Source organism: Oryza brachyantha, chromosome 4 (assembly GCF_000231095.2).
Source record: "Oryza brachyantha chromosome 4, ObraRS2, whole genome shotgun sequence".
Taxonomy (NCBI): domain Eukaryota; kingdom Viridiplantae; phylum Streptophyta; class Magnoliopsida; order Poales; family Poaceae; genus Oryza; species Oryza brachyantha.
In genome coordinates, this window is record NC_023166.2 from 12,936,279 (window position 1) to 12,950,687 (window position 14,409).

The 14,409-nt window shown below is 43.6% G+C and overlaps 3 protein-coding genes across 3 annotated transcripts; all 3 read right to left on the bottom strand.

Moving 5' to 3' along the window:
• Nucleotides 1-149: 149 nt before the first annotated feature.
• On the bottom strand, nt 150-3,639 carry LOC102711152 (E3 ubiquitin-protein ligase HERC2-like). Its single transcript, XM_006653471.2, has 6 exons — nt 3,492-3,639; nt 2,234-2,524; nt 1,808-2,154; nt 1,305-1,712; nt 784-1,150; nt 150-671 (listed from the first exon to the last, which is right to left on the bottom strand). Exons 2-6 carry the CDS (start codon nt 2,471-2,473, stop codon nt 396-398), a joined length of 1,638 nt encoding a protein of 545 aa, XP_006653534.2. The 5' UTR covers nt 2,474-2,524; nt 3,492-3,639; the 3' UTR covers nt 150-395.
• Nucleotides 3,640-5,267: 1,628 nt separating this feature from the next.
• On the bottom strand, nt 5,268-9,830 carry LOC102711428 (MA3 DOMAIN-CONTAINING TRANSLATION REGULATORY FACTOR 1-like). The gene is made up of 4 exons (XM_040523289.1): nt 9,656-9,830; nt 9,341-9,507; nt 7,574-7,668; nt 5,268-7,490 (listed from the first exon to the last, which is right to left on the bottom strand). The coding sequence occupies exons 2-4, from the start codon at nt 9,477-9,479 to the stop codon at nt 5,727-5,729; spliced, it is 1,998 nt and encodes a 665-aa protein (XP_040379223.1). The 5' UTR covers nt 9,480-9,507; nt 9,656-9,830; the 3' UTR covers nt 5,268-5,726.
• Nucleotides 9,831-11,339: 1,509 nt separating this feature from the next.
• On the bottom strand, nt 11,340-13,785 carry LOC102703482. The gene is made up of 3 exons (XM_006652363.3): nt 13,524-13,785; nt 13,281-13,415; nt 11,340-11,853 (listed from the first exon to the last, which is right to left on the bottom strand). Exons 1-3 carry the CDS (start codon nt 13,578-13,580, stop codon nt 11,674-11,676), a joined length of 372 nt encoding a protein of 123 aa, XP_006652426.1. The 5' UTR covers nt 13,581-13,785; the 3' UTR covers nt 11,340-11,673.
• Between the last annotated feature and the right edge of the window lie 624 nt (nt 13,786-14,409).

Sequence of the window (14,409 nt, forward strand, 5' to 3'; positions counted from 1 at the left end):
GGCTAATAAAAAGATCAGTTGGACCCAACACTTCTCTATCTACATCCTATGAATTCCTATTGTAAGGCCCAAATATGTTGCTGGTTGTGTTACTAATTTCTCCACAAAGCGTCTCAAGACATTGTACAGCACATGCCGAACTCATGATCTCCATTCAAATGAGAAACAATTCAGACTAGCTAAGTGAACCGATCAAGCAAAACCAACCAAAAGTGTCCATCTCTTCAGTGTCCACTGTTCAGAAGAGAATCTACCACGAACCTAGAAAGCAGAGACCTGACTACAGAGTAAACCATATGTTTCCTAATATTCACATTCTAAATGAAATGTTTCTTTTGGTCTTCTTCCCCTTCATAACTTACCACGCAAAATGGTTAAACCGGAAGGTGATTGAACTAGAGTGGATCATCAATGGAAACACAGACCGGGGTTGCCATCGTGTCTTCGTCCTCGGCAAGCTTGAATCCAAGCTGCCCCTTGATGCCTCCCCCAAAGGTGTAAAGCTTACCAGATTCAGTTAGGGCAATTGTGTGAGACATTCCCTCGTTAAGCCAATCCCAGGTGTTGCTTGGACTAATCTGAACAAACTTCTCGTTCAGGTTGACAAGTGAAGCGACGAACTTGGGGGTCAGGAAAGATAAAGATTCTTCATATTCCACTGCAGCACTCTCCTGAAACCAACAACGAAGAAAGTAAATAATCTTAAAAGATGACTGTCGTTACAAGTTTTACCAAACTATGTTCAGTGATCAAAGGAAAGCGTATTCCAAAAAGTGATCAAACCTGAAAGCCCAGATTGAATGATTCTCCCAATCCAAAGGAGTAGACGTCACCATTGTCTGCGACGACGAAGGTGGTGTACTCGCCAGCTGAAACATGGACAGCCTTCACATTACTCAAGCCTTCCACTGCCGTGGGGAGGGTAAAGAATTCTTCACCTCCATGCCCCAAGCAGCCATTGTTACCCCATCCCCAGGTGAACACACGCCCATCACAGCTCAGGACTGCAGCATGCCAAGCTCCAGCTGAAATCGACATGGGGCATATGTTGAATGCCTGAAAATGACCAATCATCTGTGGAATGCCCTCATTGTTCTTGTTTCCATGCCCAAGCTTGCCTCCTAAACCACAGCCCACAGAGTACACTGACCTGCATTTTTACTTATATTAAATATCATATTTTTCTCACAAAATGTCATTAATCATGGCCATGGATTTTTTTTTCAAATCAAGTCTAGTAAATAAAACTGCTCTTGGGAGTGGCAACAAGAGCAGCTAGTGGGCAAAGGAGCAAATATACTTACATCCCAGTTGGGTGGTAGGCCAACATAAGGAGGTAGCAATTGCCCGCAGCAATCTGGACGACAAGAACATCATCAAGCGGCTGTCCAGATATGATACGCGGTTCCACATCAATAAGATCTGAGCTATGGCCAAGCCTCTCAGCCCGACCCCAGGAGAAGGTATAAACCCGCCCTTCCCTGGACAGAACTGCAGAGAAGTAGCCTCCTATAGAGGCTTGCACTACAAAGATACCCTTCAGTGATTCCACCAGCTTAGGAGTGCTAGTGTAATTCACATCAGCTGTCCCAGAGATGTCCAGGCCCCCAAAGATGTCGTGCCCAAACATGTAGACACTTCCTGTGTTGCTCACGAGCATTGTTCGCCTTGACCCAACCGCAACTTGTGTGATTCTAATGCCTTGAAGAGACCTACATGACAGCAACACAGTATGTCTCATTTGCTTTAAGTTCACAGCATGCTACATTGGTAGATGCTTTAATTAATTTCAGAAATCAATGTATACCTGATAAGGCATGGCTTGAATTTGTCTTCTGTATCCCCATGGCCAAGCTGCCCTGAGCAATTGGACCCGAATGAGTATACCTCCCCATTTGTTGTGACAACAATGCTGTGACCTGGACCAGCAACCACCTGAGACTTCTCTCGTCGGTAGTTCTTCTCACCAACCAAAATGTATCTAAGGACATTCTTCCAAGAACCCCCGCAACGTTGCTTCAGCAACTCCTTCTCTTCTTGTTTCATCTTGAACATTGCTCTTTTCTGACACATATCGTATGCCGCAATCTCCGGAAGAGGCAGTGACAGGTCTGGTGAAAAACTTGCAGGTTTTCTGAAGAACTTACAAGTGGCCTGAAAGGACAGAGGATATCACCATTGTCATAAGCATCACCAGTTAAGAAACTAAAAAGCATGTGGCAGTACAACTTGCCTCGAGAGCAGCAAGATCTTTGGGGTCCAGGTCGCACGATGAGAACACATGGAGGAGGATAGACGGGTTTGCAGCAAGGGGGAACTCCCCTGCAGCTTCATTTCTTAAGCAACGGCGCTGCAAGCGTTCCTCTGCTGGATGTGGCGTCGATGAAGAATCGGAGGTGACCTCACTGCCAATGTCGTGGAACTGTATAACCCTGGAGACTTTGCTTGCTGTTGCATCCATTGGGCACTGCATGATCTATCAGTGCCCTTGTGTGATCAAAGTTGGGAGCCCAATTAACTAGAGCTGCAAAAAGAAAAAGGAAAGAAAAGAGAAATCACATGATATTAGTCGGCCGATTGGATCCATACCAACCAGTCAAAATGCTTTCTTGGCTAGAGTAAACAGCTAGCAAATTCATTGTAGCCTGTAAAATAAAATGCAAAGAAGCAACTGAATATATGGTTTATATGTTCTTTTTGAAACCGAATTATATGGTTTATATGTAATGTAACTCATGCTTGTTCAAGACAAGTACATAGCATTACAATGAGTGACTTTTCATTCTGGCAATTTAAGAAATTTTTTCGAACAAATCAATTTAAGAAATTACGCTGATGAAATTAGCCACAACCCCAAATAAGGCCACTCTTAAGCTTAAGACAATTTATTTCAAAAAATAAGCTTAAGAGAAGCTTACTAAACCCTTCACTAACTACTACCATCCTCAGATCATTAGGAAAAAAAACGCACAACACTAACACCATCGGAAAATCATTAGTCTTATACATAAGGGTAACTGTATTAAGGGGGCTAAACCCCAACATTGTTGTTATCATAGATCACATCACAGTTACTGATCATCGCAGATCAGCTACACATTGAATAGAGATGATCCGCAGTCACAAAGAGCGAGGACGCTATCCATCGATCTAATCAATTCCTAGATCACGATCGGATCTCATCTCCTAAGGCATCCATCGTCTTAGGTTCCCCTGAATCCACCCAAAACCCCAAACTCCATAGCCAGCCAGCCAGCCAACAAAGAAACAACTGCCGAAAACTAATTGGGCTTCCTGCCTTCCTAAACAAACGAAAGATCCTTCCTTCGTTTCCAACACACACAGATCGAACCAACACGATCGAACAACCACTGCCCTCTCCTCGGATCCCCAACCCCTCACTGATCCCACAGATTCTACGCGAAAAATACCCCAGCGGATGAAAAACAGAAGAAAAAAAAATCTGAACGGCAAGGGTGCTGGGATCACACATGGAATTTCGGCAGCGTGGAGTCCGATCACGCGGGACTAGGCAGATGAGCAGATCAATCTGCCTGGCTAATCTGATCTTAGCGACGCTGTTGGAAGGGTTGGGATTTGGGGGTTGTGGTTTTTCTTGTGGGGTGGGATTCGTGGGAATCGGAGAGACCGAGAGAGAGAGATGGACAGGAGAAGCACTTCGTATATATAGACGCCGAGTGTCCACGTCAGCAAAGCGGTTTTCCCCGTGGGCCCGAGTCGTCAGCCGCATTGGCGTGCTGGTGGCTGCTCATCCTCGAGTCGCCCGTGCCTCCAACTCCAAGCTAGTCGTGCACCCCCTCGTTCGAAAGTATATATTTCTAGAATTTAAATTTCAGTTACAAATATGAATTTTTAGAATTTAATTTTATGTCATAGTATAATATTTTTATAATTTCAATCATACCCGTGATTTCCAGCCAGATGTTTAAAAAGCAAATTCAAAATTTAAAAAATAACCACGGAAGTAAAAAATCTTTTAATATTTTTTAGTCTATGCTAAATAATTTAGAAATAATTATATTTTGTAACGGGGATAGTACTCATGTTTATAACCTTTTGTTCTTTGTGTTTGCAGTTTGCAGTTTGCAGTTTGCAGAATTTGTGTTGAAAATTGCTGATGGCGTGAGGTGCACGACGTTCACTTTAACAGTATAACTTTATTGCATTAATGTTTGTTGTTCCATATTTTTTATTAAAGTAAACTTCACAAAATATGCGTATTTCAACTAAACTATCCCAAAACTACGTATATAAAAACGTGTATCACATAATTACAAATTTTATAGTTTACATATGTAGCACTATCGTTTTTAAAGTTATTATATTTTTATGATAAAAATGATGATATATATACAATGTCGTTAAGTGTAGTTTTGTGATAAATTTTGGTGTGAAATCCGTAGTATGAAACACACTCTTAACTATATATAGTGTTGTGAAATTAACTCTCTTTGTTATCTTGTCCAAAGTCTAGTCCTTTTGTGGCTTTTTTTTTATTATTTGTACAGAGTCGAAACCCTTTTTATTATATGTATAGTTTTAGTTAAACTATACAATATGGGTGTTGGCAGGGTTGCTACTAGTAGGGGTGGACATCAGTTAGTTTGGTTAGTTTGATTACAATGAATTTTGGTTATTAGAAAGTTTAGATCGGAATTAGTTTATGAAAAGTCAGAACTGAATAATTCAGGTTCGGTTATTTGGTTGTGACCAAATTTGGCAGATCGAGGTTAAAAAAAATGGAATTAAAAAGGAAATTGACGACACCTCTCGTCGTTCATGTTTTTTTCGATAGTTCAATAAAGAATGACATCAACCATAGTATATTTTCAACCATAGCATCAGAGTTGCACAATTTGATGAAGTTTGAATTACTGGTTATTTTAGCTAACTGATAGCTATAACTAAATTAATCAAAATCATTTCGTTAGTTCCAATCGGTGATTGAACTAATGATCGAAAAATTCGGTTTCGTTAGTTCGGTTTAATTTAGTTCAGTTTTCCGGTTTCCATTTTTTCAGTCCACCCCTATCTACGAGAGTACCGTGATGTATGTTGACATAATCTGCTCCAGCCTCCAGATGTGTAGCTTTCATCCAACAAAAGTGCTGATGGATATACCAGCAAATCGACTACTAATTGTTGTAGCAGTCCATGCATGCTGACATCGATTTCAACGTCATTAAAGGGAGGTAATGCATGTCACTATCTCTGATAGCATCCCGCCTAAGCAGGATAATATAATACATGAACGGGTATATGGCAGATGAACAGACGGTACAGATTACAGGAGAGTCGAAATTGATGTGGCAGATGAACAGATGGTACAGAAGTGTAGAAACTAAAGCAGCAAAGATGTGCAGACTCATCCACAAGATGCAGCTAAATACAAAAATTCCACTGGTCATGAACAACTCTATTGTTCATGGCATGCCATAACCTGAAACGATATGGTTATTCATAACTCTCCCAAGGCATAAAATCCCAAACCAACCAATGGAACACTATCTCAACAAGTACCAGCCCGGCCAACCTATGATCCTCCGGTATACGGTAACACAACGGAATCAGGTACACTACGAACAGGAAAACTTTTTTCGTATGGGTGCTAAAGACAGCAGGGGTGGAGATGTACATAGAGAAGATTCATCAAGTTCAACAGTCTCTCATGGAACAGGTACCGTCGGGGGGGGGGGGGTGTAAGATCATGGGACGGATGCAAAGGATGCAAGCAGCCACCCACGTTCAGTTGCAAGATCCACATACGCTCCAAACTTCTCCTGTGCATTCGGGATATCGAGGATCAGATCATCAAGGCCTTCTTTGACACGAGCGAAGCCTTTCGTCATCTGGTTAATTGTTATCAGCCCCTCCCCGAAGCACTCCTGCAGCAGAGACAAGATTCTTGTTTCGTTCTGCTTCTCCATTGCCATAACCAGCGCTTTCTTCACTACTTCATGGTTGAAGAAAGGCATTCCGAGGTCACGGATGCATTGGCAAGCCTCCCCCAAGTCGCCGCCGGTGTTGTATTCTTCAAGGAGCTTCGAGATCTTGTCCTTTGCATCTTCTACAGCCCAGCCAGTGCCACCGCCCCAGCAGCGCAGTATCCTCTCACCAGAATGACGAGCAGAAAGAAGGGCACGGGCCATCTGGACAGTTTGACTACCACTGCTATTGGGCCGTAGCCTGCTACTGATCTCATCCAAATTCAGTGGAATCAAAACTTCATCAATAACTGCCCTGGCAAGAAAGAGCGCAAGTTCACTGGGAGCATCCACAATGTCAAGGGCAGTGTCTTCTGCTGATTGCAGGAGCATTATGAAGCCCTTCATGATGTCATCAGTGGAGAAGAGTTCCAAGCTGAGTGAAGAAAGGAGGACAGAAGCCATCTCCTTCTCCCTGTTCTTCTTGTCCAGGGCAAGTGTGATAAGCTTCTTGAGGAATATAGGGTTGTACTCTGGGGCAGAAAGCTCTTGAAGACTTCTAATTAGTTCTGGGACATCATCTGAGAGAAAATACTCTTGAATTATGTGTCCAGATTCTTCTTTGAAATGCTTGACCTTTTCGCCACTTGCATTTCGCATATCTTCATTAGGGGAAGAAGATGTAGTGAATGAAGCATCAAGCCATCCTTCGGATGTAGCAGTGAGAACCAGCTTATCAAATTGAGTTTTGGCAGAAGGAATATCAAGACTCAGATCATCGATACTCTCAGCTAGCCGGCAAAAACCCTTAGACATTTGATTAGAACTGATCAAACAACCTGCAGTTGACTCCTTCAACAGCTTCAGGATTAGTGGCTGAGATGACAGATTCTCCATGGAAAGGGTGAGAGCACGTTTCACAACCTCATGATGGAAGAATGGAAGGCCCAACTCCCTTATGCACCTAAAAGCTTCATCGGTATCTCCACTCTCAACATATTCCCTCAAAATATCCTGGATTCTCTTTTTCGCCTCTTCCACAGAAAAGTATGTGCTTCCACCCCACTTGCGCTCAACTAGCTCAGCATGATGGGGGGCTGACAAGTAGCTCTTGTCAGCAACTTGCAGAACTTCCATACCTTTAGAAAATTCAGGAAGCAGTGCTCTTGCTCGAGTGAGAAAAACAGGAGGCAGTATTTCATCCACAACAGCACGGGCAACAAAAACAGCTAATACATCAATAGCATCTGGTATGTCAACAGCTAGATCTTCCGTTGACTCAAGAAGCAACATAAAACCTTCACTCATCTTGGAAGAGCTCAGTAGATCAGCATACAAGGCAGATAACAGAATTGAAGCCATTTCTTTTTCTTTGTCATGGCGATCCATTGCCATGGATATGAGCTTCTTGACAAAGTAACTATGAAACTGATCAGATCCCAGACTCTTTAGCTCAGAAGCTGCCAGCTCCACATCTCCTGTACTAAAATACTCCTCAATTACAGGAACTAAAAGCCTTTTATAATCATCTAATGTAGCAGGAACCTGCAATGGCAGTGAGACCTTGATAAGTATCATACCAACAAAGGAGAAAAATTGGTAGTATTATAGGAGGAGCGAGATCAAACCTTACTGTTTCCATTAGCTAGTTTGTTTAAGTCCTGAGATGGTACAGAATCTGCACCTTCAAGATTGCCTTGCTCATTTTTCCCACCAGCACCTTCTAAAGCAGTACAGACAAAATATAAATATCAATATCAATATAGAATATAAGAGTCAGATGGTGTATCCTAATATCTACGAATACTGCAAAAGAATAATGTATGCCTTTCAAAGAGTAAATAATTTGGAATAAGTGCATTTACTGCATTGATTTCCAATAAATATGTAAAAGACCAATAGGAACTTTAAAAAAAATCTGAACTCTCATTTCCTTCATTCTGTCCATAACATCAATCAAGTCTATGAAGTATTTCCTTTTGTGTCCAGCACTAACAGCCTTCACAGCAGATGCTTAAGCAATTAAAAACAACTCCCATAGCACCAGAGTACCATGCCCCAACAGGCTGATATTAAGCCTTAATAGAATTCAAATCATTCTCAACTCATACTGCAGCAACTAATAACTGGCTGGCAATTTAGATAGACACAGTTCAGGTTCCCAAGGTAGAGGTGTTTAATAGTGAAGGAAAAATCGACAGCAGTGACATATAGAATATGCAAAAGCAAGAACAGATCCCTACTAAAACGAATCGTCACATAATAAATAACTTCATAAACAACTATACTAAGGAAATAGACTAGTTATTCAATAGGCCACAGATAATCATAGCAATTACACACCACCCAACCCAGTGTAAACCAGGTGCACATAGTTTTACTTTTTCATTAAATGGCACATGATCATTTCTGCTAAAAATTAGAAAAAAAAGAGGGCTTGGTTGGAGTTTTAGAGCCTGCGCTTTTGGCAGCTTTAAACTGAATATAAGTCCTTCTAAACATATACACACTAATACTAACCAATCATGGACTCGTGGCATACTTATATAGTTATATTATACCGAAAGCGACAAATGCATATGAATAGTATGAATTAAAAAGGGGGTAGGACCCATAAGGTTTTCAATCACAGGTGACTGAAACTATCCGAAACTTTGGCAGCTTTAAACTCAAACATAAGTCATTCCAATTGTATAACTATAATACCAACCAAAAAATGAGGTGCAAGGACATTATTTGCGTCACCTAGATCGAAACCATTAAATGTGTTACCAATTGTGTAAACAAAGACAGGAAAGCAGGAACTAGCTTCCAATAAAAACCGGTAAATGACTTTTTTGGACGTTTCAACTTTGTCGGAACTTGATTTTCTACCTTATTGAAATTATGGTTTCAGTGGTTACAGACAAGAACAATACAACCTGGACTAGAAATCGTCGTGGACATACCGACAACAAACAATAGTTCAAATGAACGCCTTTTACTCTTCCCGACATTCCTACGCCTCTTGTTCTTCCCGCCATTCTAAACTACAGTACAGAGCCTACCATATTAATAGCATAAGAAATACCAATCTACTAATTATTGCTAGCACGACTTCATGGACATCAAAGGCATCGACAGTTCGACACTCTTATTCACTCAAGCAGCCAATCCTATCCATTTCCATGCATAGCATCAAGATACCCAAACACGAATCACACCCCTCATCTCTGCTACCCGCCATCACCAGATCACCCTCTAGCGGCCACAACCCTAGTAACCCTAAGAAAAGAATGAAACCAGACCTGCAGGGTCCGAATTCTCAAAGAGAATCTCACACCATGACATAATTCAGTGGTACAGAAACACAGATTGATATTCATAAGGTCCCATACGGATCAAAAGTCAGTCACCTCTCTTAGATGCGTGGTGGTGTGGGAGGTGACGGACGGCGATCCCGCCGTCGGCCGGCGCGCCCCCGCCGGTGGCCACCCGCAGGTGTCCCTCCGCCAGCATCCTCGTCGGCGACCTCGCCCCATCCTCCGCCGCCATCTCCCCCCCTATGCGGTCTCCGTCCACCCTACACCGCACGCACGCACACACACAAACAAACAAACACACACCACACCGCACCGCACCGCAATCAGATCACCGCCACCAAAAAAAAAAATCATCAAAGTGAAGACCATACCATCCCCACGGTGAGTCGGGAGCAGGCACGGCGATACCTTCTGTGGAGATCGGAGGCAGGCGGGGCGGTGGTGGAGACGGCGAGGCGAGCGCCGACGCGGATCTCAGGCGAGCGGTGCGGCCGCGCGGGAGGCCGGGCGAGGTAAGGGGGGGAAACGCGAACGGAGAGAAGGGGAGAGAGTTTTTTATTTATCGGGCTCCCGTCTCCTCTTGACACTTATGGCACCCCCATTTAATTACTTTTACCGCAGGTGCTTAAGCTAATCTAGAAATATTTTTTTTCACCCTCAATAATTTTCTCTTTTCTTACTTCTCAAGCACCGAGAGCCAGAGGAGGTCGGCTACTCCGGTGGAAATCGCTACGCGTACTTCGAATGAGCATTTTTCTACACCCTCGGGTCCACCTGTCAGTGATGGAATGCTTGGGCTGGTGTGTACGCGTCGGTGCCGCGTAGCGAGCGGGGGTCCGGCAGTTGCTCTGGGGCCATGGGGTGATGGGCGTGTGTGGTGGGACGGACGGCGGTGCGGGGAGCCGGGGAGGAGGCGGCGTGGGGGTCAGGCGCGGCCACGTCACGGTGGCCTCGTCGTGTTCGGCCCACGTGGCAGAGGTGCCGTGCGTGGACGGACGTCCCAGATGGCGCGCGTAACGTAACGCAAGTGGGGCGCGTCACCTTGGACGCATCCTGGCCGTCCGTTCGGTAGCAAAAAAAAAAGCCGCTTTAATCTGCGGGTTTTTTTTATATTTAACTTTTTGCCTCTTTAAAAATGTTAGAGCAAGTTTAAAAGTATAGTTAACTGCTAGCTACGAATTATCTATAGCGAACTTGATAGCCAATTTATATAATAGTTATATACCTCATCTGTTATACACATATGTCTTGAAGTCTGTGATGCAACTGGTTATAAATCTGATTTTCTCTCTCATATCTTATCACCTTAAAATATATTTATAGCTGGTTTATAGTCTACTATTATACCTGCTCTTATGTTAATTGATTTGTCACTCGCTGTCTGTGGTATGTGGACCCTTACGTGTCTATGACATATGGATCCAGTGATAAATCTGTTACGACCAAAGTAATAGTGAAAAAAAAGGTTAATTATTCTGTTTTTTTTGTCCGTAAGCAAAACCGCCACCTGGTTTCAGCGGACAGTGGTCACACTCGCAGCGCGCAATGCCGTGTGTGCATCTTGATGTTGTCACATAGACTACTGCTATGTGCTGGCTGAGCTGACCAGTCACATGGAATCTGCTTAAGGTTGCATGTTAGTTTATACGCTTTTATTACGTGCTTATCTTACTCTCAAAACCATACGTTTTTGGCTTTGGCTAGCTGGCTAGCTAGCTTTACCATGATCAAACACGACAGCACCCAAAAGAGTACGTGGCGACATGAATGAAGAGAAGCACGCGTGTAATTAGCACCGTCGCATTTTCTGGCACCAAGCGTGCGAATGCGATCGATTCCTCATCGCAGCACAGGATAGCAGGAGCACTCGGTTGGCTTTCTGTTTGCTACCAACTATAAATCCAGAGTTAGTGGTGTATCTTGGTCTAAGTGGATCTGAGATTATCCAAAAAAAAAGTCCTAAATCAACTGTGCATATATACATGTAAAAAAAGAAAAATAACTGCGGCGAAGAGAAAAAAAAAGAAAAAAAAACTTCTATAAGGAGGGAAAACATCCTTTAATAATATGTAATGTTGATTTTTTTAATTGATTGTATCATATATATCTGGTATGGTACATTAACATTATTTTAAAAAGTATATATTTTGAATCACACAAACTTATCCTGATCATGCGCATCCGTGGTCCATCAGAAGTGTTGGGGATCACAGTGGCAGTGGTGAGATGACAACGAAAAACATTACCTGTACGCACTCAGCAGTTAGTTCACAAACTAATACTGTAGTTATACGCAAACATCGTCCATGGCAACCCCCCCCCCCCCAAAAAAAAAAAGTTGATCAATGTTTAAGCTGTTGAGCTGATGATCAGCTGGTAAAATATGCGGTACACGGTGTTAATCAACTGATCGATCGATGAGTGGATCAGGACTTGTCGAGGAGGCCGTCGAGGTATAGGTTGAGGAGGTATCTGCCGGTGGAGAGGACGTCGAGGCGCTTCTCGCTGGGCTCGTACCGCCCCTTGCGCAGCTGGTACCGGTGCGTCACCGCGGACACCGTGTACGCCTGCCCTTCGATCGTCACGCTCTCGCCGCAGTGGATGTTCTGAAACCAAACCAAAACCAACGCAACGCACAACAAGACGGCATTAGATTCCACATCGACAAAAATCGACGGTTAGTTAGTTGTAGAGGACAAAAAGAAATCCCCCAGCTGGAAACTCATGAAGCATTGCTTCATCTCTACTGCTATATATTTGACTGGAAAGAGCAGTACTACATTGATAATCTGACAGCACTTCTGTGCACATTTGATGGTTTGTTTATCTTTGGCATATGCTTTGATCGATGCCATCTTACTAAATTCTATTGTTTTGTCTTACCCGGTTATACCAGATTAAGTTTCTATGCATAATTAAGATGTATGGACATCAGCCAGTTGAAAGTGCGGTTCAGGGATTAAACCCCCTGGCAGGATGCTATGAGTTTCTCTTTTTCCCCCATTTCTGATACTAGACTAGAACCGGCACTGTATTTACAACGGTTTAGAGCTAGGTGTTCAGCAAAACAAAACCACACATTTGTTGCTTCAGAGAATTTCTGGTTGGCTCAAGATGCCAGATGCCATGAGCTGCTACAGAGAATTTCTGGATTGATTGGAATAGGATAAAACAAGTACTGCCCCAGCAAGCTATGTACCACCCATTATTGGGAAAAAAAAAAGGTTACTCCCTCCATCCTAAAAAAAAATACTTTTAGTTTCTACCATTTGTCCCAAAATAATTTTGCTTATCTTCGTTTACCCACATCAATCCGTAAATTAAAGCGCTTTGTTACTTTAATACCCCTTACCAACCCATTATCTAATTGTCCACCATGCTGATTTATTAATAATGGCAGGTATTCTGGTTCTTTTCCTCTCTATCTTATTTTGAACATTTTGAGCTAAAAGTAGTAGGTAGCAAATCATGGATAAGTAATACCTTGTATAATTTTTTTACCATTAAAAATGTACCTATTTTTGGGGTTACAGTAATAGCATGGTCAGTCGGACAGTGATCAATTCCGAAATTCTTTATGTTCTCGGGTGCTTGAAGCATTTCAGTAGCTTGTCAAAGTATGTCGCAAACTGACCATCAGACTGCGTAATTTACATCTTTGCAAAGCTGCCAAGAATGTCGAGGATCAAATTCGCACATCGGCAGAATGGCAGCGCACGATGACGCAGTGAAACCGAAACTGCGCAGAATGGATTCTGGAACAATGCTACACCCATGTCCTGTGACCATTTGTCACACGTGAGCATGTTCACAGCTAAATCGGTACTAGCCACTTCCAGATAGCGTTTTCACTTCTCGAATTCAAGCATCGATTTGATGGTCAGGCCAGTGCATTTTCAAGCATTCGCCCTTGTATTTCTGTCAACGAGCGAATCCATGGTGCTATATATCATATACGAGGCTGAGCGCGCAACGCATCAGAGCTGAGGAGGAGAAGGAAGGGCAGAGAGGCAGGGGGATCGCGGGGACGTACCGTGGGGAAGCAGCGGACGCCGAGGCAACGCGGCGGCGGCGTGATCTCGACGACCTTGAAGGGGTACTTGTGCTCCTTCTCCCGCTCCCGCTCCCTGTCCCGGTCCTTCTTCCTGCACTCCACCGCGAATCGCGGCTACGGAAACCGAGGAGCAGCAAATTAGCAACGGACGCCCAGCGCCAGCGCTTCCGCCGCCACGCACGGCGAGGGCGGCATGAACAAGATCGCGTGCGGATCACTCACCTTGTGGTAGGAGAAGGAGGAGGAGGTTGCCGCCGTGGACGCCACCATGGCCGTCATGGCGGACCGTTCGGTTCGGTTCGATTCGATCGGTTGCCGCCTTCCGCTGCTGCTGCTGCAGAATCCGCGCGATTGCTGCAGTAAGGGTGGAGAGAGGATTGGATGGGTGGCTGGGTAGCGTAGCAAGAACGTGGCGGGAATGGCAGCGGCCGGATATTTTTTTTTCTTCTTCCGTTCGGCGCCAAAAATGGCTGGCGAGTGGTTGATCGGGATCGAGGATTATACAGGAGAGAGACGTGGGAAGCAGCCGTGCCACGCGTACCTGTCGCCTCGGCCCCCATCCATGATCCAAGTCGTTTTCGTTTTCGTTTTTATATTTCTCATTTCATGATTTTTTTTGCTCCACTCATTTTATTGCTCATTTCTTCTCCCAAGCGTACAATCCACACACACAAAAATCAACTCTAGTAAAATAAATTAAATAGTAGGAATACTTAAAAAGTAAATCCTTATATTAAATAAAAATGTATCCTTGCTTTCGTCGGTGTGTCACCGGTCCGACCGTACATTTGCCTTTGGTCCGAACGCCTTGCTTTTGTCGGTGTACCCGCCTGCACATCGTCGCTCCGACCACCGTAAATGCACCGGTCTGGCTGCCTTCATCTTACTGGTTTGTCCGCCTGCTAACAGAGATAAACAATATCAACGGAAACATAGAAAACTGAAAAACTTATGAAGTATCAACTTTATTTTGTCGAGAGGTGTTTATAAAAGTGAATACAAAGCACTTGTTTTTTAACTTTAGACTAAAATCGCTATATAAACTGAAACCCTAACATTTTACTCTCAAAAGCGATGCATCAAGGCCTAGACCGATTGTCTATTTACA

Bases quoted from the DNA above. Each gene is read 5' to 3' on its own strand.
- LOC102703482 (XM_006652363.3), bottom strand. From the start codon at position 13,580: ATGACGGCCATGGTGGCGTCCACGGCGGCAACCTCCTCCTCCTTCTCC. The intron at 13,416-13,523 runs GTGAGTGATCCG...CGGTTTCCGTAG, and splicing joins CCTCCTTCTCCTACCACAAG to CCGCGATTCGCGGTGGAGTG. The intron at 11,854-13,280 runs GTACGTCCCCGC...GTTTGGTTTCAG, and splicing joins GCGTCCGCTGCTTCCCCACG to AACATCCACTGCGGCGAGAG.
- LOC102711152 (XM_006653471.2), bottom strand. From the start codon at position 2,473: ATGCAGTGCCCAATGGATGCAACAGCAAGCAAAGTCTCCAGGGTTATA. The intron at 1,713-1,807 runs GTATACATTGAT...GCTGTCATGTAG, and splicing joins TTCAAGCCATGCCTTATCAG to GTCTCTTCAAGGCATTAGAA. The intron at 672-783 runs GTTTGATCACTT...TGTTGGTTTCAG, and splicing joins CATTCAATCTGGGCTTTCAG to GAGAGTGCTGCAGTGGAATA.
- LOC102711428 (XM_040523289.1), bottom strand. From the start codon at position 9,479: ATGGCGGCGGAGGATGGGGCGAGGTCGCCGACGAGGATGCTGGCGGAG. The intron at 7,669-9,340 runs GTGACTGACTTT...GTACTGCTTTAG, and splicing joins CCACCACGCATCTAAGAGAG to AAGGTGCTGGTGGGAAAAAT. The intron at 7,491-7,573 runs GTTTGATCTCGC...CTGCCATTGCAG, and splicing joins TAGCTAATGGAAACAGTAAG to GTTCCTGCTACATTAGATGA.